General features: G+C 71.5%; 3 protein-coding genes across 3 annotated transcripts; all 3 read left to right on the forward strand.

Annotated features, from left to right (window-relative positions):
- Positions 1–8,552: 8,552 nt before the first annotated feature.
- Positions 8,553–11,193, forward strand: YJU2B (YJU2 splicing factor homolog B). The gene is given in 10 exon segments (XM_075725229.1): positions 8,553–8,593; positions 9,379–9,432; positions 9,547–9,629; positions 9,746–9,801; positions 9,930–9,990; positions 10,094–10,236; positions 10,313–10,485; positions 10,575–10,713; positions 10,797–11,071; positions 11,074–11,193. Coding segments are annotated over 10 exon segments (1,107 nt in total). The 5' UTR covers positions 8,553–8,590.
- A 367-nt stretch (positions 11,194–11,560) lies between these two features.
- MRI1 (methylthioribose-1-phosphate isomerase 1) lies at positions 11,561–21,990 on the forward strand. The gene is given in 7 exon segments (XM_075725228.1): positions 11,561–11,702; positions 11,705–11,832; positions 11,834–12,006; positions 15,689–15,858; positions 15,938–16,114; positions 17,971–18,195; positions 21,851–21,990. Coding segments are annotated over 7 exon segments (1,155 nt in total).
- Positions 21,991–22,220: 230 nt separating this feature from the next.
- On the forward strand, positions 22,221–22,763 carry C27H19orf53 (chromosome 27 C19orf53 homolog). Its single transcript, XM_075725248.1, is given in 4 exon segments — positions 22,221–22,320; positions 22,438–22,493; positions 22,613–22,708; positions 22,710–22,763. Coding segments are annotated over 4 exon segments (306 nt in total).
- The last annotated feature ends 770 nt before the right edge of the window (positions 22,764–23,533 follow it).

A 23,533-nucleotide genomic window follows, 5' to 3' on the forward strand; every position in this document is an offset into this window, starting at 1 on the left:
GTGCAAAGGGACGGGGCAAGGGTGTGCGTGGGTGTGCAAAGGGACGGGGCAAGGGTGTGCAAAGGGACGGGGCAAGGGTGTGTGTGGGTGTGCAAAGGGACGAGGGGCAAGGGTGTGCGCGGGTGTGCAAAGGGACGGGGCAAGGGTGTGCAAAGGGACGGGGCAAGGGTGTGCGTGGGTGTGCAAAGGGACGGGGCAAGGGTGTGCAAAGGGACGGGGCAAGGGTGTGCGCAGGTGTGCAAAGGGAAGGGGCAAGGGTGTGCAAAGGGACGGGGCAAGGGTGTGCGCGGGTATGCAAAGGGACGGGGCAAGGGTGTGCGCGGGTGTGCAAAGGGAAGGGGCAAGGGTGTGTGTGGGTGTGCAACATCACGGGGCAAGGGTGTGCAAAGGGATGGGGCAAGGATGTGCGCAGGTGTGCAAAGGGACGGGCAAGATGGGGTGCGTGGGTGTGCAAAGGGACGGGGCAATGGTGTGCATGGGTGTGCAAAGCCACGGGCAGGATGGGGTGCGCGGGTGTGCAAAGCCATGGGGCAAGGGTGTGCATGGGTGTGCAACATCACAGGGCAAGGGGTGTGCACGGGTGTGCAAAGGGCCAGGCGGGATGGGGTGCGCGGGTGTGCAAAGCCACGGGCAAGGTTGTGCATGGGCGTGCAAAATCATGGGGCAAGGGTGTGCAAAGCCATGGGCAAGATGGCATGCACGGGTGTGCAAAGCCACAGGCAGGATGGGGTACACAGGTGTGCAAAGCCACGGGGCACGGGTGCACAGGACCACAGGCCAGGGCGTGCACGGGCACGCACGGCCACGTGCAAGGGTGTGCGCAACCACGGGCAGGGTGGCACACGTGGGCGTGCAAGACCGTGGGCAGGACGGCCGTGCGCAGGTGTGCGCAGGCAGGGCGGCGTGCCCGGGCGTGCAAGACCACAGGCAGGACGGCGTGCGCGGGCATGCACGACTACGTGCGAGGGCGTGCACGCCGGCAGGACCGCTGCACGCCGCGGGACAGCGTGCGTGGGCGTGCACGACCGCGTGCGAGTCCGCGCACACGCGTGCAGCCGCCGGTGCACGGGCATGGCCCCGTGCCCCGCACGCGTGACCGCAGCCCCGGCGTCCCTTCGTTAACCGGGATTTTAATCCCGTGGCCGCCCCGGTTGCGGGCGCCGGCCCCGCCTGCCGCCGCCTGCCTCAGTTTCCCCGCGGGGCGACGCTGCGGCTGCGGCTGCCGGGGGTCCCGGGGGGCCGGGGCGGGACGTGGGGGGCCGGCGGCAGCACCGTGGGGTCCCCCCCGCGCCCCCTCAGCCGCCGCCGCTCCCCCCGGCGCGGCGGGAATTAGGTCGCCCGGTGCCCCCAGCCCCGCGCCTGACGTCAGGGCCCTTTGTCCGGTCGCCGCCGCTTTTGTCCCGGCGCCGCGGCCTTGCCACGTGCCTGGCTCGGCGCCGCCGGCGAGGGGTGAGGGGGGCGGCGGCGGGGGGAGCGGGGCCGCGGACCCCCACCCTCCTGCACCCCCAGCCCCGGGGACGCTCGGGGTCGTGTCTCCGTCACCGCTGGCGCGGGGCCGGGGCGAGGTTGCGGCAGAGCCCCCCGCACCGCGGCCCCACCGCGGCCCCCGCCCGCCATGGGGCGGCTTCGCCATTTCGGCCCCTTTGCCATTTCGGCCCCTTTTCCCCCCCAAAAAAACGCGAGCTGGGGGCACCCCCGCAGCCCCCGGACCCCCCCGGCTGTGCCGCGGGCCCGGCCGTGCCGGCGGTGCCGGGCTGCGGCAGCCCTCGGCGGGCAGCGCTGGCTCCGGCCAAGCCGCAGACACGGCGAGGAGCCGGAGCCAGGCCAGGGGGGTCCGGGGGGGCCCGGGGGGGCCGGGGCTCCATCCCCGCTCCCCGGTTGCCGGCCCCGTGGTCCCCGGCACCGAGTCGGCAGCCGGGGATGCGCCGAGCGGGAGCGGTCTCGTTCCCGGTGGCAGGCGTCGAGCCAGGAGCGCTGCCGGCCCCACGGCACCGCCGCCCTTCCGCGGGCCCCACGGCCGGGCTGTGCCGCCACGGCGACCGTCCCCACCGCGGCCACCCTGGGTGTCACCCCAAAACGCCCGTGTGCACGGCCCCACACGCGTGTGCGCCGCCCCGGGACGCGTGCGCCGGGCCCGACGCCCGTACCGGCACGGCACGTGTGCGCGGCGCGGGCAGGCGCGTGCCGGCAGGGCAGAGCGCGGGGGGGTTAACGCCGGCAGCGCTGCCAGACTCCGGGCTCAGCACTTTCCCCATTTCCCTGGCAAGGACGCCGGGAGCCAGGGGCCAGCGCCGGAGCGGGTGCCAACGCCACCGGCCTGCCCGGCTGTGGGGACGCCGGCCTGGCTCCCGCCACCCCGGTGGGTCCCGGACCCCCACGGTGGGTCCCGGACCCCCGCAGCCACCCCCGGCTCCATGGGGCAGGATGCGGCCGCCGGCCCCGGCCGCGTGTGTGCTCCCGCACGCCCGGCGCAGATGGGCGTCCTGCGGTGCCGGCAGCCGGCGCGGGCACTGCCGGGCACCGCAGCCCCTTGGCCCGGTGCTGGCTCCGGCACCGCTGCCAGGGCGGCCGGAGGGGGTTTCTCCGGGGCCGGGGGGATGGAGGGAGCTGGAGGAGGGAAAGGCTGGCGCAGCGGGCACGGAGAGGCCGGATCCGGCCCCAGCGCGGCCAGGCGGCGCAGCCGGGATGCCCCAGACATGCCGGCCCGGTTACCCTGCTGTGGCCGCATCCTGCACCACCTCCGAATCCGGCACCTCCAGCCCGCAGCCCTGGCTCGTGTCCCCCCCAGCGCTGGAGCTTCCCTGCGTGTCCCCCCGGCGCTGGGGAAGCCGGAGCTGCGGCCGCCGCCGCCGCCGTCACCTCTGTCCCCACGGCGAGCCGGATCCGTGCCGGCAGCCCAAGGGCACCGCGGGGACGCATCCTGCTCCCCAGGAGATTTGCAAAGCTCAGCACATTCCTGGCGCTTTCGGGGGCTGCAGCGAAGGGTCCTGGGTCAACCCCGGCACCAGGATCCGGCCCCGCGGCAAAGCTCAGGGCAGCCGCCCTCTGTGCCGCACGGATCCTGCCCGGCCCCGGGGCTGCCAGGAGCCGGCCCGGCGAGAAAATTAATTTCTGGGACACGAGGGGGTTCGCCGGGCCGGGCCGGGGACGCCGCGAGGGTCCTGCCGGGGCCAGGGCGCAGCGTGGAGCCCCCAGCGCCGTCCGTCCGTCCGTCCGTCCCGGGCGCGGGGGCACAGCGGGCGCAGCAGCTCCCGGCGCTCGTTAGCGTTTCCCTGTGATGAGGCGGCTGCCGCCCGCTGCGGCCAGGAGCTCAGCGCCGCCGTGATCAGAGGCCACCGGGGCCGCGCCGGCGCCCGCTGGGGCGCGGTGACGCTGGAGGGGGGCAGGCGGGCGGGCGCCGGGATGGTGGCGGGGACGGGGACACCTCCATCGCCCTGGGGACACGGGGACCCCCATGGTGGGGACGGGGACGGGGATGGGGACACCTCCATCGCCCTGGGGACACGGGGACCCCCATGGTGGGGACGGGGATGGGGACACCTCCATCGCCCTGGGGACACGGGGACCCCCATGGTGGGGATGGGGATGGAAATGGGGACGCCTCCATCCTGCTGGGGACACAGGGCCCCCCATTGTGGGGATGGGGACGGGGACAGAGACACGGGGACCCCCATCGTGGGGACGGGGATGGCGACGGGGACACAGGGACCCCCATCGTGGGGACAGGGACACCTCCATCCCCCTGGAGACACAGGGACCCTCATCTTGAGGAGGGGGGCAGGGACAGGGGCACCTCCCTCCCCCTGGGGACACAGGGACCCCCATTGTGGGGATGGGGACACGTCCATCCTGCCGGGGACACAGGGACCCCCATTGTGGGGACGGGGACGGAGACACGGGGACCCCCATCGTGGGGACAGGGACGGGGACAGGGATGGGGACACCTCCATCCCGCTGGGGACACGGGGACCCCCAACACGGGGACAGGCATGGGGATGGGGATGGGGACACCTCCGTCCCACCGGGGACACGGGGACCCCCATCATGGGGACAGGGACAGGGATGGGGACATGTCCGTCCCCCTGGGGACACGGGGACCCCCATCACGGGGACAGGGACGGGGACACCTCCATCCCACAGGGGACACAGGGACCCCCATCATGGGGATGGGGATGGAGACATGGGGACCCCCATCATGGGGACAGGGACAGGGACAGGGACACCTCCGTCCCCTTGGGGACACGGGGACCCCCATCGTGGGGACAGGGACGGGGACAGGGACACCTCCGTCCCCCCGGGGACATGGGGACCCCCATCGCGGGGATGGGGACGGGGACACCTCCATCCCCCCTGGGGACACGGGGACCCCCATCGCGGGGACAGGGATGGGAACACCTCCATCCCACCGGGGACACAGGGACCCCCATCATGGGGACGGGGACAGGGACAGGGACACCTCCGTCCCCCCGGGGACACGGGGACCCCCATCGCGGGGATGGGGACGGGGACACCTCCATCCCCCCTGGGGACACGGGGACCCCCATCATGGGGACGGGGATGGAGACACGGGGACCCCCATCACGGGGACAGGGACGGGGACACGGGGACCCCCATCGTGGGGACAGGGATGGGGACAGGGACACCTCCGTCCCCCCGGGGACACGGGGACCCCCATCATGGGGACAGGGACGGGGACACGGGGACCCCCATCATGGGGACAGGGATGGGGACAGGGACACCTCCGTCCCCCCGGGGACACGGGGACCCCCATCGCGGGGACAGGGACGGGGACACGGGGACCCCCATCATGGGGACAGGGATGGGGACACCTCCATCCCACGGGGGACACAGGGACCCCCATCATGGGGATGGGGATGGAGACACGGGGACCCCCATCATGGGGACAGGGACGGGGACACCTCCATCCCACGGGGGACACGGGGACCCCCATCATGGGGACAGGGATGGGGACAGGGACACCTCCGTCCCCCTGGGGACACGGGGACCCCCATCGTGGGACAGGGATGGGGACAGGGACAGGGACACCTCCGTCCCCCCGGGGACACGGGGACCCCCATCATGGGGACGGGGACGGGGATGGGGACACCTCCGTCCCCCCGGGGACACGTGTTGCCCGTCACTGGGGGTTCTGGCGCTTTCCTCCCCAGCCGGCGCCCGGCGCGGCGGGCGCCACGAGCCACCGCGGTGCCGCCGGGGGTCCCATGCCGCCCTCGCCCCGTCCCCCGCGTCCCCCCAGCTCGGGCTGGCACTGCCGGGGGGCTCCCGGGGGTGGGGGTGACCCCCGCGGGGCTGCGTGGCGCCTGCGTGCCGGGGGCTGCACACGTGTGTGCCGGGGGTGCACACGCGTGTGCGCGGCGCTTCCCTCGGCTGCGGGTTCACCCGAGGACAGTGCGGGGGGATGACAGCTGTGGGGGAGGCCATGGGCCCCGTTGCCGTGGGCCCCGTTGCCATGGGCCCTGTTGCCATGGCAGCCATGGGTCCTGGTTGCTGTGGGCCCCATTGCCGTGGGCGGCTGTGGGCCCCGTTGCCGTGGGCCCCGTTGCTGTGGGCCTCGTTGCCATGGCAGCCATGGGTCCTGGTTGCTGTGGGCCCCATTGCCATGGGCGGCTGTGGGCCCGGTTGCCGTGGGCCCCGTTGCCAGGGCAGCCATGGGTCCTGGTTGCCATGGGCCCCATTGCCATGGGCCCCGTTGCCGTGGGCCCCGTTGCCGTGGGCCCCGTTGCCATGGCAGCCATGGGTCCTGGTTGCCGTGGGCCCCGTTGCCATGGCAGCCATGGGTCCTGGTTGCTGTGGGCCCCATTGCCATGGGCGGCTGTGGGCCCGGTTGCCGTGGGTCCGGTTGCCATGGGCCCCGTTGCCGTGGGCCCCGTTGCCAGGGCAGCCATGGGTCCTGGTTGCCATGGGCCCCGTTGCCATGGGCCCCGTTGCCGTGGGCCCCGTTGCCGTGGGCCCCGTTGCCATGGCAGCCATGGGTCCTGGTTGCCGTGGGCCCCGTTGCCATGGCAGCCATGGGTCCTGGTTGCTGTGGGCCCCATTGCCATGGGCGGCTGTGGGCCCGGTTGCCATGGGTCCGGTTGCCATGGGCCCCGTTGCCATGGGCCCCGTTGCCGTGGGCCCCGTTGCCATGGGCCCCGTTGCCATGGCAGCCATGGGTCCTGGTTGCCGTGGGCCCCGTTGCCATGGCAGCCATGGGTCCTGGTTGCTGTGGCCCCCATTGCCATGGGCGGCTGTGGGCCCGGTTGCCGTGGGCCCCGTTGCCAGGGCAGCCATGGGTCCTGGTTGCCATGGGCCCCGTTGCCATGGGCCCTGTTGCCATGGGCCCGGTTGCCATGGTCCCCATTGCCATGGGCCCCGTTGCCATGGCAGCCATGGGTCCTGGTTGCTGTGGGCCCCGTTGCCATGGGCGGCTGTGGGCCCGGTTGCCGTGGGCCCGGTTGCCATGGGCCCCGTTGCCATGGGCCCCGTTGCCATGGCAGCCATGGGTCCTGGTTGCCATGGGTCCGGTTGCCATGGGCCCCGTTGCCATGGGCCCCGTTGCCATGGGCAGCCGCAGGTGACCGCCCTGCGGCGCCGGATGCTGGCGGGAAAAGCGCGCGCGTCGCGCTCTGCGCAGGCGCGGGGCTGCGGGAGGGGCGGGGCCGCGCCGGCGCCGGAGGTGACGTCTGCGGGGCGCCGAGTGACGCAGCGGAAGGGGCGGGGCGTGAGGAGCGGAGCAGGAAGAGGTTGGTGGGGCCGGGGCGGCCGGGCCGGCTCCGTGCTGGGGCCGAGCTGTGGGTGTCCCAGTACGGACCAGTGCCCAAACTGGGAGGGTGTCCCAGTACGGACCAGTGCCCAAACTGGGAGGGTGTCCCAGTACGGACCAGTGCCCAAACTGGGAGGGTGTCCCGGTACGGACCAGTGCCCAAAGTGGGAGGGTGTCCCGGTACGGACCAGTGCCTGTACTGGTGTGGGTGTCCCGGTACGGACCAGTGCCTGTACTGGTGTGGGTGTCCCAGTGGGGACCAGTGCCTGTACTGGTGTGGGTGTCCCAGTACGGACCAGTGCCTGTACTGGTGTGGGTGTCCCAGCGGGGACCAGTGCCTGTACTGGTGTGGGTGTCCCGGTGGGGACCAGTGCCTGTACTGGTGTGGGTGTCCCGGTGGGGACCAGTGCCTGTACTGGGAGGGTGTCCCGGTACGGACCAGTGCCCAAAGTGGGAGGGTGTCCCGGTACGGACCAGTGCCCGTACTGGTGTGGGTGTCCCGGTGGGGACCAGTGCCCATACTGGTGTGGGTGTCCCAGTACGGACCAGTGCCTGTACTGGTGTGGGTGTCCCGGTACGGACCAGTGCCCAAAGTGGGAGGGTGTCCCAGTGGGGACCAGTGCCCAAAGTGGGAGGGTGTCCCGGTACGGACCAGTGCCCGTACTGGTGTGGGTGTCCCAGTACGGACCAGTGCCTGTACTGGTGTGGGTGTCCCGGTGGGGACCAGTGCCTGTACTGGTGTGGGTGTCCCGGTGGGGACCGGTGACCAGCGACCCGTACTGGAAGGGTGTGGGTGTCCCAGTAGGTACTGGTGTCCCTGTCCCAGTACGTACTGGTGACCAGCAACCCATACTGGGAGGATGTGGGTGTCCCGGTACGTACCAGTGACCAGTGGCCTGTACTGGTGTGGGTGTCCCTGTCCCAGTAGGTACTGGTGACCAGCGACCCGGACTGGGAGGGTGTGGGTGTCCCGGTATGTACTGGTCACCAGTGACCCATACTGGGAGGGTGTCCCTGTCCCAGTATGGACTGGTGTGGGTGTCCCAGTATGTATTGGTGTCCCTGTCCCAGTATTTACTGGTGACCAGTGACCCATACTGGGAGGGTGTGGGTGTCCTGGTATGTACTTGTGTGGGTGTCCCAGTATGTACTGGTGACCAGCGACCCATACTGGGAGGGGTGTCCCTGTCCTGGTATGTGCTGGTGTGGGTGTCCCGGTACGGACTGGTGAGCAGCCACCCATACTGGGCGGGTGTGGGTGTCCCAGTGCGTACTGGTGACCGGCGACCCGGACTGGGCGGGTGTGGGTGTCCCAGTGCGTACTGGTGACTGACGACCCGGACTGGGCGGGTGTGGGTGTCCCAGTGCGTACTGGTGACTGACGACCCGGACTGGGAGGGTGTGGGTGTCCCAGTGCGTACTGGTGACTGGCGACCCGGACTGGGAGGGTGTGGGTGTCCCAGTATGTACTGGTGTCCCCATCCCTGTAGGTATTGGTGACCAGTGATGCCATACTGGGAGGGTGTCCCCGCCCCAGCACAAACCAGTGACCATTAACCCCATACTGGGACAGTGCCCCTGTCCCAGTGTGGACTGGTGACCGCTGTCCCCATACTGGAATGCATGTCCCTATCCCCTTATCCCCATACTGGGAGGGTTTCCCCAGCCCAGTACAGACTGGTGACCATTAACGCCGTACTGGGAGGGTTTCCCAGTACAGACTGGGAGCTCCCCCGCCGCGCCGAGGGGCTCCCAGCGCCTGGCAGCGTCTCCTCGTCCCCCCAGGTCCTGCGCGTCCCGGTCCTGCGGCACTAGAGACCCTGCGCCATGGTGAGTGGGCACGGACGCTGCCGGGGCCACCGCGGCCGCACCGGGGCCACCATGGCCGCACCATGGCCACTGCGGCCGCGCCAGGGCCACCGTGGCTGCGCCAGGGCCACCATGGCCACCGTGGCTGTGCCAGGGCCACCGTGGCCATGCCAGGGCCACCATGGCCACCGCGGCTGTGCTGGGGCCACCATGGCCGCACCATGGCCACCATGGCTGCGCCAGGGCCACCATGGCTGTGCCAGGGCCACCATGGCTGCACCAGGGCCACCATGGCCGCACCATGGCCGCACCATGGCCGTGCCAGGGCCACCATGGCCGTGCCAGGGCCACCGTGGCTGCACCAGGGCCACCATGGCCGCACCATGGCCACTGTGGCCGCGCCGGGGCCATCATGGCTGCGCCAGGGCCACCATGGCCGCACCATGGCCACCGCGGCCGCACCAGGGCCACCATGGCTGCACCATGGCCATCATGGCTGCGCCGGGGCCACCATGGCCGCACCATGGCCACCGCGGCCACGCCGGGGCCACCATGGCCGCGCCAGGGCCGCATCATGGCCACTGTGGCTGTGCCAGGGCCACCATGGCCGCACCATGGCTGCACCATGGCCACTGCGGCCGTGCCAGGGCTACCATGGCTGTGCCAGGGCCACCGTGGCCGCACTGTGGCCACCGCGGCCACACCGGGGCCACCGCGGCCGCACCGGGGCCCCTATGGCCACACCGTGGCCACCGCGGCCGCGCCGGCGTCCCCGTCCGTCTCTAACGCGCCGTTCCCCTCGGCAGGGCGAGCGCAAAGGCACGAACAAGTACTACCCCCCCGACTTCGACCCGGCCAAGGTGAGGGGCTCGGCGGGGCCGCCCGGCTCCGGCCGCGGCGCTCGGGGGGGGGAGTTCTGCGGGGTCCGGGGTCCGCGCGGTGCCGGCTGACCCCTCCCGCGTGCCCCCCGGCAGCATGGCTCCCTCAACAAGTACCACCACAGCCACCCGCTGCGGGAGAGGGCCCGCAAGCTGTCCCAGGGCATCCTCGTCATCAGGTGAGGGGACGCGCGGCGCTGGGGACCCCCCGAGCCCTCCCTGCCCCGGGCTGGGGGCTCGTCCCCGTCCCCCGCGGCTGCGGTGACGGCCCCCGCGCCGCGTGCCCCCTCCCCAGGTTCGAGATGCCCTATAACATCTGGTGCGACGGCTGCAAGAACCACATCGGCATGGGTGAGCCCTCCCCGCCCCGCGCCGGGCTCCTTCCCCCTGCCCCGGTGTTCCCGGGGGCTCCGCGCCCCCCGAATCCGCGCGTCCCGGGCGCGGCGGGAGGCTCTGATCCGCCGGTTGCCCCCCGGCAGGCGTCCGGTACAACGCGGAGAAGAAGAAAGTCGGCACCTACTACACGACGCCCATCTACAGGTGGGTGCGGCGGCCGCGTCCCGCCACGCGCGGGCGGCCCCGGGGCGCTGGGACCCCCGTCCCCCACCCCGTCCCCCACCCCGTCCCCGTCCCCCCCGCCCAGGTTTCGGATGAAGTGCCACCTCTGCGTCAACTACATCGAGATGCAGACCGACCCGGCGGGCTGCGACTACGTCATCGTCAGCGGCGCCCGGCGCAAGGAAGAGCGCTGGGACATGGGGGATAACGAGCAGATCCTGCCCACCGGTGAGTCCCGGGCCCGCCGGCGCGGCGCGGCGCCGAGGGGACGCCCGCTGAGCCCCCTCGCTGTCCCCTGCCCCAGAGCGGGAGGAGAAGGAGAAGCTGGAGACGGACGCCATGTTCCGGCTGGAGCACGGCGTGGCCGACCGGGCGGTGCTGCAGAGAGCCGTGCCCACGCTGGCCACTCTGCAGGAGGCCCAGAGCGCCTGGAAGGACGATTTCGCCCTCAACAGCCGGCTCCGGCAACGCTTCAGGGTGAGCCGGGGGGCTTGGGGGGCTGCGCAGCCCCCGGCCCGCCGCCCGCTGGGGATGCTGACGGCCCCCTCGTCCCCCTCCCCGCCAAGGAGGAGAAGAAGACGCTGCGGGAGGAGGAGGAGGAGGCCGCGGCGCTGCAGGCGAAGGCCGGCTTGAGCATCCCACTGGTGCGGGAGGCGGAGGAGGACCGGCGCCTGGCCGCGCTGCTCAAGTACCGCAGCCCCGACTGTGCGTGGGGGGCAGCTTGGGGGGGTGGCGGGGGCTTCTGCCCCCCATCCCGTGACCCCCGGCCTGTCCCTGTCCCCCCGCAGCCTACGAGGAGAAGCAGAGGATGAAGCGGACGGAGATCTCCAGCCGCTCCTGGTTCCCCCCGGCCGCCGGCGGCAGAGCCGGCGAGGCGCTGCGGAAGCTGGGGCTGGCGGGGCGAGCGCCGCGGGGGCTTGGGGGTCCCCCCGCCACCCCCGCCGGCTTGGGCATCGTCCGGCGCCGTGCCGGAGAGGGGCCCGAGGGGCCGGCGGAGCCCGGGGGGCCGGAGCGGGGCGAGGAGACCCCCCGCAGCCCCCCAGCACCCACCGGCGAGCCGCGGCGGGGGGGGTGACGCCAGGACGACCCCCGCTGCCACCCTCCCCGCCGCCGCTGCCCCCCGCCGCCGCCGCTTCCCTCGTCGCCGACTATTCCGACTCCAGCTCCGAGGCGGAGAGCGCCTGAGCGGCGTTTCGGGGCTGGACCCCGCTCCCGGCTGGTCCCGGGGGGGGCACCCGAGCCCCCTCCCCACCCCTGCGCTCCCCCCTCCCACCCCCCCATAATTTATACGCCCCCCCGCCTGCCCCCGGCATTAAAAGCGTTGGCGGCGCCGGCGCCGTCGTCTCCCTCCGCTCTTGCGCAGCGCCGGACCCCCGCCGGTGCGAGACCCCCGTGGGGCTCCGGGGCGCTGGCACCGGCGTGGGGGGGTCCCCGCTCCGTCCCCCGTGCTGGCACGCGGGGGTCCCGCTCTTGCCCTTTGACCCTCCCGCTTCTCCCCAGCCAGAGTCTGGCAGCTGGGCAGGAAACACCGGCACCGGCTTCCGGCACGGCCATGAGCCTGGAAGCCATCCGGTATCGCCGCGGCTCGCTCTCCATCCTCAACCAGCTCCTGCTGCCGGAGCAGCTCCGCTATGAGCCCGTGGACGGCGTGGAGCGCGCCTGGCAGGCCATCCGCGCCATGGAGGTGAGCGGGGGGCTCGGGGGGGACCCCCGGCCCCCCGGGGACGGCGACGGAGCCGGTTGTCGCTCCCGCAGGTGCGGGGGGCCCCGGCCATCGCCTTGGTGGGGTGCCTGAGCCTGGCGCTGGAGCTGGCGGCGGGCGCGGGGGCCGGCGGGGGACGCGGCGGAGCTGGAGGCCTTCGTGGGCGAGCGGCTGCGGTTCCTGCTGACGGCGCGGCCCACCGCCGTCAACCTGGGCCGCGAGGCGCGGCGGCTGCGCGGCTTCGTGCGCCAGCGGGCCCAGAGCCCCGGCGTCACCGCGCAGGGGCTGCGGGAGAGGTACGGGCGGGGGGGTTGGGGGGGTGGGGAGAGGTGCTGGGGGGTCTGGGGATGGGGGGGGATTTGGGGGGTGGGGAGAGGTGCTGGGGGGTCTGGGGATGGGGGGGGATTTGGGGGTGGGGAGAGGTGCTGGGGGGTCTGGGGATGGGGGGGATTTGGGGGGTGGGGAGAGGTGCTGGGGGGTCTGGGGATGGGGGGGATTTGGGGGGTGGGGAGAGGTGCTGGGGGGTCTGGGGATGGGGGGGGATTTGGGGGTGGGGAGAGGTGCTGGGGGGTCTGGGGATGGGGGGGGATTTGGGGGTGGGGAGAGGTGCTGGGGGGTCTGGGGATGGGGGGGGATTTGGGGGGTGGGGAGAGGTACGGGTGGGGGGATTTGGGGTGTGGGGAGAGGTACGGGCGGGGGATTTGGGGGGTGGGGAGAGGTACGGGCGGGGGATTTGGGGTGTGGGGGGATTTGGGGGGTGGGGAGAGGTGCTGGGGGGTCTGGGGATGGGGGGGATTTGGGGGTGGGGAGAGGTGCTGGGGGGTCTGGGGATGGGGGGGATTTGGGGGGTGGGGAGAGGTACGGGCGGGGGATTTGGGGTGTGGGGGGATTTCGGGGGTGGGGAGAGGTGCTGGGGGGTCTGGGGATGGGGGGGATTTGGGGTGTGGGGAGAGGTACGGGTGGGGGATTTGGGGGGTGGGGGGATTTGGGGGTGGGGAGAGGTGCTGGGGGGTCTGGGGATGGGGGGGGATTTGGGGTGTGGGGAGAGGTACGGGTGGGGGATTTGGGGGGTGGGGGGATTTCGGGGGTGGGGAGAGGTGCTGGGGGGTCTGGGGATGGGGGGGGATTTGGGGGGTGGGGAGAGGTGCTGGGGGGTCTGGGGATGGGGGGGATTTGGGGTGTGGGGAGAGGTACGGGTGGGGGATTTGGGGGGTGGGGAGAGGTACGGGCGGGGGATTTGGGGGGTGGGGGGATTTGGGGGGTGGGGAGAGGTGCTGGGGGGTCTGGGGATGGGGGGGATTTGGGGGTGGGGAGAGGTGCTGGGGGGGGTCTGGGGATGGGGGGGATTTGGGGTGTGGGGAGAGGTACGGGTGGGGGATTTGGGGGGTGGGGAGAGGTACGGGCGGGGGATTTGGGGTGTGGGGGGGATTTGGGGGGTGGGGAGAGGTGCTGGGGGGTCTGGGGATGGGGGGGATTTGGGGGTGGGGAGAGGTGCTGGGGGGTCTGGGGATGGGGGGGATTTGGGGGGTGGGGAGAGGTACGGGCGGGGGATTTGGGGTGTGGGGGGATTTCGGGGGTGGGGAGAGGTGCTGGGGGGTCTGGGGATGGGGGGGATTTGGGGTGTGGGGAGAGGTACGGGTGGGGGATTTGGGGGGTGGGGGGATTTGGGGGTGGGGAGAGGTGCTGGGGGGTCTGGGGATGGGGGGGATTTGGGGTGTGGGGAGAGGTACGGGTGGGGGATTTGGGGGGTGGGGGGATTTCGGGGGTGGGGAGAGGTGCTGGGGGGTCTGGGGATGGGGGGGGGATTTGGGGGGTGGGGAGAGGTGCTGGGGGGTCTGGGGATGGGGGGGATTTGGGGGGTGGGGAGAGGTGCTGGGGGGGGTCTGGGGATGGGGGGGATTTGGGGTGTGGGGAGAGGTACGGGTGGGGGATTTGGGGGGTGGGGAGAGGTACGGGCGGGGGATTTGGGGGGTGGGGAGAGGTACGGGCGGGGGATTTGGGGGGTGGGGGGATTTGGGGGGTGGGGAGAGGTGCTGGGGGGTCTGGGGATGGGGGGGATTTGGGGGTGGGGAGAGGTGCTGGGGGGTCTGGGGATGGGGGGGATTTGGGGGGTGGGGAGAGGTACGGGTGGGGGATTTGGGGGGTGGGGAGAGGTACGGGCGGGGGATTTGGGGTGTGGGGGGATTTGGGGGGTGGGGAGAGGTGCTGGGGGGTCTGGGGATGGGGGGGATGGGGGGATTTGGGGTGTGGGGAGAGGTACGGGTGGGGGATTTGGGGGGGTGGGGGGATTTGGGGGTGGGGAGAGGTGCTGGGGGGTCTGGGGATGGGGGGGATTTGGGGTGTGGGGAGAGGTACGGGTGGGGGATTTGGGGGGGTGGGGGGATTTGGGGGTGGGGAGAGGTGCTGGGGGGTCTGGGGATGGGGGGGATTTGGGGGGTGGGGAGAGGTGCTGGGGGGTCTGGGGATGGGGGGGATTTGGGGGGTGGGGAGAGGTACGGGCGGGGGATTTGGGGGGTGGGGGGATTTGGGGGTGGGGAGAGGTGCTGGGGGGTCTGGGGATGGGGGGGATTTGGGGGGTGGGGAGAGGTACGGGCGGGGGATTTGGGGGGTGGGGAGAGGTACGGGGGGGGGATGGGGGATGGGGGGATTTGGGGTGTGGGGAGAGGTAACGGGCGGGGGGGCCGGGGGTTGGGGGGGGATTTGGGGTGTGGGGAGAGGCACTGGGGGGGCTAGGGGACAGGGGGGCGTGGGGAATAGGGGGGGATTTGGGGTGTGGGGAGAGGTACGGGGGGGGGCCGGGGGATGGGGGGATTTGGGGTGTGGGGAGAGGTACGGGCAGGGGGATGGGGGGTTCTGGGGGGGGCCTGGGGATGCAGGGGGGGATTTGGGGTGTGGGGAGGGGCACTGGGGGGGCCTGGGGATGGGGGGGGGTTGGGGTGTGGGGAGGGGCACCGGGGGGGATGCTGGGGTCCCTGGCGGGGATATGGGGTGCTGGGAGAGGTACAGGAGATGCTGGGGTCCCCGGGGGGGATTTGGGGTGTCAGGTGGGGCAGGGTGGGATGCTGGGGTGACGGGGGGGGGATTTGGGGTGTGGGGAGAGGCGGGGTGGGATTCTGGGGTCCCCAGGGGGGATTTGGGGTGTCAGGTGAGGCAGGGTGGGGTGCTGGGGTCCCCGGGGGGGGTTTGGGGTGTGGGGGTCCCCAGGGGGGACTTGGGGTGTCAGGTGAGGCAGGGTGGGGTGATGGGGGGGGATTTGGGGTGTGGGGGTCCCCGGGGGGGGATTTGGGGTGTGGGGAGAGGCAGGGTGGGGTGCTGGGGTGACGGGGGGGGATTTGGAGTGTGGGGGGTCCCTGGGGGGCTTTGGGGTGTCAGGCGGGGCAGGGTGGGATGCTGGGGTCCCCGGGGGGGGGGATTTGGGGTGTCAGGAGAAGTAGGGTGGGATGCTGGGGTCCCCAGGGGGGATTTGGGGTGTGGGGGTCCGCGGGGGGGGGATTTGGGATGCGGGGAGAGGCGGGGTGGGATGCTGGGGTCCCCAGGGGGGATTTGGGGTGTGGGGGTCCCCGGGGGGGGGATTTGGGGTGTGGGGAGAGGCAGGGTGGGGTGCTGGGGTGACGGGGGGGGATTTGGGGTGTGGGGGTCCCTGGGGGGCTTTGGGGTGTCAGGTGAGGCAGGGTGGGGTGCTGGGGTCCCTGGGGGGGGATTTGGGGTGTGGGGGTCCCCGGGGGGGGTTTGGGGTGCCAGGCGAGGCAGGGTGGGCTGCCGGGCTCCCTGGGGGGGGGATTTGGGGTGCTGAGGGGATTTGGGGTGTGGGGGTCCCCGGGAGGAGGATTTGGGGTGTCAGGAGAAGTAGGGTGGGATGCTGGGGTCCCCGGGGGGGGTTTGGGGTGCCAGGCGAGGCAGGGTGGGCTGCCGGGCTCCCCGGGGGGGGGATTTGGGGTGCCGAGGGGATTTGGGGTGACCCGGTCGCGCCCCTCCCAGCATCATCGAGCACATCGAGGGGCTGCTGGAGAAGGACCGGGAGGACAACCGGCGCATCGGGGCGCACGGGGCCCGGCACATCCTCCAGCGCGTCCCCGAGGGCGGCGTCACCCTCCTCACCCACTGCAACACCGGCACCCTGGCCACCGCCGGCTACGGCACCGCGCTGGGTACGGCGGCGGGGACGGGGGGAGCCGGGCGGCCCCCAGTGCCCCAGTGTCGCTGACGTGCCCCCCCCGATGTCCCCAGGCGTCGTGCGGGCGCTGCACGAGCGGGGCCGGCTGGCGCGGGTGTTCTGCACCGAGACGCGGCCCTACAACCAGGGCAGCCGGCTGACGGCCTTGGAGCTGCTGCACGAGCGCATCCCCGCCACCCTCATCGCCGACAGCGCCGCCGCCGCCGCCATGCGCCACCGCGGCGTCCAGGGTCAGCCGGCGGGACCGCGTGGGGTGGGACAGGGATGGGATGGGACGGGACGAGGGGTGGGATGGGGACAGGGATGGGATGGGATGGGACGAGGGGTGGGATGGGGACAGGGATGGGATGGGACGGGACAAGGGATGGGACAGGACAGGGATGGGATGGGACGGGACAAGGGGTGGGATGGGGACAGGGATGGGATGGGATGGGACGAGGGGTGGGACAGGACAGGGATGGGATGGGACAGGGACAAGGGGTGGGATGGGGACAGGGATGGGATGGGATGGGACAAGGGGTGGGATGGGGACAGGGATGGGATGGGATGGGACGAGGGGTGGGATGGGGACAGGGATGGGATGGGATGGGACGAGGGGTGGGATGGGGACAGGGATGGGATGGGACAGGGACAAGGGGTGGGATGGGGACAGGGATGGGATGGGATGGGACGAGGGGTGGGATGGGGACAGGGATGGGATGGGACGGGATGAGGGGTGGGACAAGGGACAGGGATAGGGATGGGGATGGGGACAGGGTTGGGGACAGGGATGGGATGGGACGGGAGAGGAGGGGTGGGATGAGGACAGGGATGGGGATGGGACAGGGACGAGGGGTGGGATGGGACGGGATGGGGATGGGATGGGGACAGGGATGGGATGGGACAGGACAAGGGATGGGACAAGGGACGGGGATGAGACAGGGATGGGGATGGGACAGGGACGAGGGGTGGGATGGGACGGGATGGGGATGGGACAAGGGGTGGGATGAGACAGGGACAGGGATGGGACAAGGTGGGATGGGACAGGGATGGGGACAGGGATGGGGTGGGACGGGGACAAGGGGTGGGACAAGGGGTGGGATGGGGACAGGGACAGGGATGGGGACAGGGATGGGGATGGGACAGGGACAAGGGGTGGGATGGGATGGGGATGGGATGGGACGGGACAAGGGATGGGACAGGACAGGGATGGGATGGGACGGGACAGGACAAGGGGTGGGATGGGACAGGGACAAGGGATGGGACAGGGATAGGGATGGGATGGGACAGGGACAGGGATGGGACAGGGATGGGATGGGACAAGGGGTGGGATGGGGACAGGGACAGGGATGGGGACAGGGATAGGGGTGGGATGGGACAGGGACAGGGATGGGGATGGGGACAGGGTTGGGGACAGGGACGGGGGTGGTACAAGGGGTGGGATGGGGACAGGGACGGAGATGGGATGGGAGAGGAGGGGTGGGATGGGGACAGGGATGGGGATGGGACAGGGACAAGGGGTGGGACGGGACAGTGACGGGGATGGGGATGGCGACAGGGTTGGGGACAGGGACGGGGATGGGGTGGGACAAGGGATGGGATGGGACGCGATGGGATGGGGACGTTTTGGGGCAGGGATGTGATGGGTGAGGGGTGGGATGGGGACGGGATGGGGACATGGGGGGACAGGGATGGGGATGCAGGGGGCCGGGGACATTTTGGGACAGGGACGTGAAGGATGGGGACGGGATGGGGACATTTTGGGGCAGGGACATGATGGGTGAGGGACGGGATGGGGACGTGGGGGGACAGGGATGGGGATGCAGGGGGCCGGGGACATTTTGGGACAGTGACGTGAAGGATGGGGATGGGATGGGGACATTTTGGGGCAGGGACGTGAAGGATGGGGACGGGACGGGGACGTGGGGGGCCGGGGATGGGGATGCAGGGGGCCGGGGACATTTTGGGGCAGGGACGTGAAGGATGGGGACGGGATGGGGACGTGGGGGGCCGGGGATGGGGATGCAGGGGGCCAGGGACATTTTGGGGCAGGGACGCGGGGGCCGGGGCCGTGACGGGACCCCGCCGACCCTCGCTCCGTCCCCAGCCGTGGTGGTGGGAGCCGACCGGGTGGCCGCCAACGGGGACACGGCCAACAAGATCGGCACCTACCAGCTGGCGCTGGCGGCGCGGCACCACGGCCTGCCCTTCTACGTGGCGGCGCCCAGCTCCTCCTGCGACCCGGCGCTGCCCGCCGGCTCCGGCATCCCCATCGAGGAGCGCCCGGGCCGCGAGCTCACCCACCTCCAGGGGCTGCGCCTGGCCGCCGAGGGTGGGTGTCACGCGTGTCCTGGCGCGGGCGTCACGCGTGTCCCTGTCTGGGTGTCCCACGTGTCCCTGTGTGGGTGTCCCGTGGGTGTCTCACGCGTGTCCTGGCGTGGGTGTCACGGCGGTGTCCCGCATGTCCCTGTGTGGGTGTCGTGCGGGTGTCACGCATGTCCTGGCCTGGGTGTCACGCATGTCCCTGTCTGGGTGTCCCGTGGGTGTCACGCGTGTCCTGGCGTGGGTGTCACAGCGGTGTCCCGCGTGTCCCTGTCTGGGTGTCGCGCGGGTGTCACGCATGTCCTGGCCTGGGTGTCACCTGTGTCCTGGCGTGGGTGTTGCACGGGTGTCACGCATGTCCCTGTGTGGGTGTCGCGTGGGTGTCACGCGTGTCCTGGCGTGGGTGTCACAGCGGTGTCCCGCGTGTCCCTGTCTGGGTGTCGCGCGGGTGTCACGCATGTCCTGGCCTGGGTGTCACGCATGTCCCTGTCTGGGTGTCCTGTGGGTGTCATGCATGTCCTGGCGTGGGTGCCGCCTGTGTCCTGGCGTGGGTGTTGCACGGGTGTCACGCATGTCCCTGTCTGGGTGTCCCGTGGGTGTCACGCATGTCCTGGCGTGGGTGTCACAGCGGTGTCCCGCGTGTCCCTGTCTGGGTGTCACGCGGGTGTCACGCATGTCCTGGCCTGGGTGTCACGCATGTCCCTGTGTGGGTGTCCCGTGGGTGTCACGCGTGTCCTGGCGTGGGTGTCGCCTGTGTCCTGGCGTGGGTGTTGCACAGGTGTCACGCATGTCCCTGTCTGGGTGTCCCGTGGGTGTCACGCGTGTCCTGGCGTGGGTGTCACCTGTGTCCTGGCGTGGGTGTTGCACGGGTGTCACGCGTGTCCCTGTCTGGGTGTCCCGTGGGTGTCACGCATGTCCTGGCGTGGGTGTCGCCTGTGTCCTGGCGTGGGTGTTGCACGGGTGTCACGCGTGTCCCTGTCTGGGTGTCCCACGTGTCCCTGTGTGGGTGTTGCACGGGTGTCACGCGTGTCCCTGTCTGGGTGTCACGTGGGTGTCACGCGTGTCCCTGCGTGGGTGTCGCATGGGTGTCACGTGTCCCCCCGGGTGGGTGTCACACATGTCCTTGGCGTGGGTGTCCCGTGTGTCCCTGTGTGGGTGTCCCGTGGGTGTCACACGTGTGTCATGCGTGTCCTTGCATGGGTGTCACGCGTGTCCTTGGTGTGGGTGTCGTGCGGGTGTCACACATGTCCCCATCTGGGTGTCCCACGGGTGTCACGCGTGTCCTTGGCGTGGGTGTTGCATGGGTGTCACGTGTCCCCCCGGGTGTGAGTCACATGTGTCCCTGCGTGGGTGTCCCGTGGGTGTCCCCAGGTGGATGTCACGCGTGTCCCATACAGGGCAGGGGGTCCCATACTTACATGGGACTTACAGAGTCCCATACGGGGGTGTGTCATATGGGGCTATGTAAGGTGGAGGGATCCCATATGGGGCTGGGGGGCCCATACAGGGCAGGGGGGCCCCATATGGGGCAGGGGGTCCCATACAGGGCAGGGGGGCCCCATACGGGGCAGGGGGGTCCCGTATGGGGTGGGTAGGTCCCATATGGGGCAGGGGGTCCCATACAGGGCAGGGGGTCCCATATAGGGCTGGGGGTCCCATACGGGGCAGGGGGGTCCCATACGGGGCAGGGGGTCCCATATAGGGCTGGGGGTCCCATATGGGGCAGGGGGTCCCATACAGGGCAGGGGGGCCCCATACGGGGCAGGGGGGTCCCGTATGGGGTGGGTAGGTCCCATATGGGGCAGGGGGTCCCATACAGGGCAGGGGGTCCCATATAGGGCTGGGGGTCCCATACGGGGCAGGGGGTCCCATACGGGGCAGGGGGTCCCATATAGGGCTGGGGGTCCCATACGGGGCAGGGGGTCCCATATGGGGCAGGGGGGTCCCATATAGGGCTGGGGGGTCCCATATGGGGCAGGGGGGTCCCATATAGGGCTGGGGGTCCCATATGGGGCAGGGGGGTCCCGTATGGGGTGGGTAGGTCCCATACGGGGCAGGGGGTCCCATACGGGGCAGGGGGGTCCCATATAGGGCTGGGGGTCCCATACAGGGCTGGGGGTCCCATACGGGGCAGGGGGGTCCCATACAGGGCTGGGGGTCCCATACGGGGCAGGGGGGGTCCCATATGGGGCGGGTAGGTCCCATATGGGGCAGGGGGGGTCCCATACGGGGCGGGGGGCCCATATGGGGCAGGGGGGGTCCCATATAGGGCTGGGGGTCCCATATGGGGCAGGGGGGTCTCATATGGGGCAGGGGGGTCCCGTATGGGGTGGGTAGGTCCCATACGGGGTAGGGGGTCCCATATGGGGCTGGGGGTCCCATACGGGGCAGGGGGTCCCATACAGGGCAGGGGGTCCCATACAGGGCAGGGGGTCCCATATAGGGCTGGGGGTCCCATATGGGGCAGGGGGTCCCGTACAGGGTGGGTAGGTCCCATACAGGGCAGGGGGGCCCATATGGGGCTGGGGGTCCCATACGGGGCAGGGGGTCCCATACAGGGCAGGGGGGGTCCCATATAGGGCTGGGGGTCCCATATGGGGCAGGGGGTCCCATATAGGGCTGGGGGTCCCATATGGGGCAGGGGGTCCCGTACAGGGTGGGTAGTACCCATACGGGGCAGGGGGTCCCATACAGGGCAGGGGGGCCCCATATGGCGTGAGTAGGTGCTGTATAGGACCACGGGGTCCCATATGGGGTGTGGTGGGGTCTCATATATATATCTCTATATATAGGGCTGAGGAGTCCTATATAAGATTGGGGGGGGTCCTATATAGGGCTGGGGATCCCATGTGGGGCAGAGGGTATCTATGGGGTTGGGAGGTCCCATACAGGACAGGGGGGGTCCCATATGGCGTGAGTGGGTGCTATACAGGACAGGGGGGTCCCATATGGGGTGGGGAGGTCCCATATGGGGTGGGGGGGTCCCATATGGCGTGAGTGGGTGCTATATAGGACCGGGGGTCCCATACAGGACAGGGGGGGTCCCATATGGTGTGAGTGGGTGCTATATAGGACCGGGGGTCCCATACAGGACAGGGGGGTCCTGTATGGGGTGGGGGGTCCCATATGGCGTGAGTGGGTGCTATATAGGACGGGGGGGTCCCATACAGGACAGGGGGGTCCCATATAGGACAGAGGGTCCCATATGGGGCAGGGGGGTCCCATATGGCGTGAGTGGGTGCTATATAGGACGGGGGGGTCCCATACAGGGCAGGGGGGTCCCATATGGCGTGAGTGGGTGCTATATAGGATCGGGGGGTCCCGTACAGGGCAGGGGGTCCCATATGGGGTGGGGGGGTGCTATATAGGACCGGGGGGTCCCGTACAGGACCAGGGGGTCCCATATGGGGTGGGGGGGTGCTATATAGGACCGGGGGGTCCCGTACAGGACCAGGGGGTCCCATATGGGGTGGGGGGGTGCTATATAGGACCGGGGGGTCCCGTACAGGACCAGGGGGTCCCATATGGGGTGGGGGGGTGCTATATAGGACCGGGGGGTCCCGTACAGGGCCTGGGGGTCCCAGCCCCGACGGGCAGTGTCCGTCCCGGCCGGCCTGACCCTGTGTCCGTGTGTCCGTCCCCGCCGCCCCTCTCTCCACCCCCAGGTATCGACGTGTGGAACCCGGCCTTTGACGTCACGCCCCATGACCTCATCACGGGGGGCATCGTCACCGAGTGGGGGGTCTTCGCGCCGGGGGAGCTGCGCCAGGCGCTGGCGGAGCGGGGCGCCGCTGGGGGGCAGTAAAGGCCGTTTCCGGGGTAACGCTTCCGCCTCGCTGTGTCCCGGCGTGCATTGCGCCGCGCCGCGGTGTATCCCGGCGCGCCTTGCGCCGCGCCGCAGCGCGCCTTGCGCCCCGCCGTATCCCAGCGTCCTTTGCGCCGCGCTGTACCCCGGCGTGCCTTGCGCCCCGCCCCGCCGTATCCCGCCGTGCCTTGCGCACGGGAACCCGGAAGTGCGGCGGCGGCGACGGCGACATGGCCCAGGGCAGGCCCAAGGCAGCGGCCAAGCGGCCCGGCCGGGCGGCGGCAGCGGCGGGGACCCCGGCCCGAGGGGCGCGGGGGCCGCGGAAGGGAGGTGAGGGGCGGCCGGGGCCGGGTGGAGAGCGGGGGGGTCCTGGGGGGGGGTGAATGGGGGGGCACCGGGGCGGGGGGGCTCCGGCTCTGCCCCCCCGCCCACCCGCTGCCCCCCCAGGCCGGACGATCGCCCCCAAGAAGCTCCGCGTGATCCAGCAGCAGCAGCTGAAGAAGGTGAGGGGGGAGAGGGGGGCGGCGGGGGGGAACCGGGAGGGGTCCCGGGGGGTCCGGGGGGTGGGGGGGGTGCCCGGCCGTGCCCCCCCGCCCCCCCGCTGACCCCCCCCCGCCTGCAGCGCCTGGAGGTGGGCATCCGGATGAAGATCGAGCGGGACGCGGTGCAGCGCGCGGCCGCCGGGCTCCCCAAGAAGCTGGCGGTGGTCGCCGCCCCCCCCCCGCCCCGCCGCCGCCCCCCCGAAGGGCAAAGCCAAGAAGGGGCGGGGCTGAGCCCCTCCCCCAACCCCCCGGACCCCCCCCGGGGCGCTGGAGCTGTCACGAGCGCGTCCGCCCCCCCCCCCCCCCCCGCCGCGCTGTAATCGCCAAATAAACGGGAATTGGGGGGAGCGCGACCCCCGCCCCACCCCCACCGCTGCTGCCCCGGGTGAGGGGGGAACGGGGGGGGGAGGGGCACCGGGGGGGACCCAGGGTGGAGATTTGGGGGGGGGGGGGCGGGCGCTGGGGGGGGTCGCCGCGGCCCCGGGGGCGGGGTCGCCGCGGGGGGGGGGGGTCGCGGTGTCGCCGGCGGGGTCCCGGTGTCGCGCCCCTCCCCCCCCGCTCCGCTCCGCTCCGCTCCCGCTCTTCCCGACGCCGGCGGAATTTTGTGAATGGGGGTCCCCGAGGCCACGCCCCCTCCCGCGGCGCCCCGCCCCGCCGCCCGCTCTCCCCGCTGATTGGTCGGCTACGCCGTGACTGGCGGCTCGCCCCGCCCCGCGCTGATTGGCAGCGGGGGGAGCGCCGGCGGCCAATGGGCAGGCGGCGGGGGCGGGGCCGGCGCTGTGGTTGCAGCCTTAAAGGCGCCGCGTCCCTTTTTGGGGGGGGACGGGGACGGGAGGACACACGGACACGTGGGCAACCCCCCCCTTCTGGGTGGGGCTTGTTCGGGCGTGGCCGGCGGCTCTGCCCCTCCCCCACCTCTGACATCAGGGAAATTCCCTGAAATCGGGTGCGCTTCACAAAGCGCCGCCGGGGTTATTTTGGGAAACAAACAGGGAAAAAAA

Source organism: Pelecanus crispus, chromosome 27 (genome assembly GCF_030463565.1).
Source record: "Pelecanus crispus isolate bPelCri1 chromosome 27, bPelCri1.pri, whole genome shotgun sequence".
Lineage (NCBI taxonomy): Eukaryota > Metazoa > Chordata > Aves > Pelecaniformes > Pelecanidae > Pelecanus > Pelecanus crispus.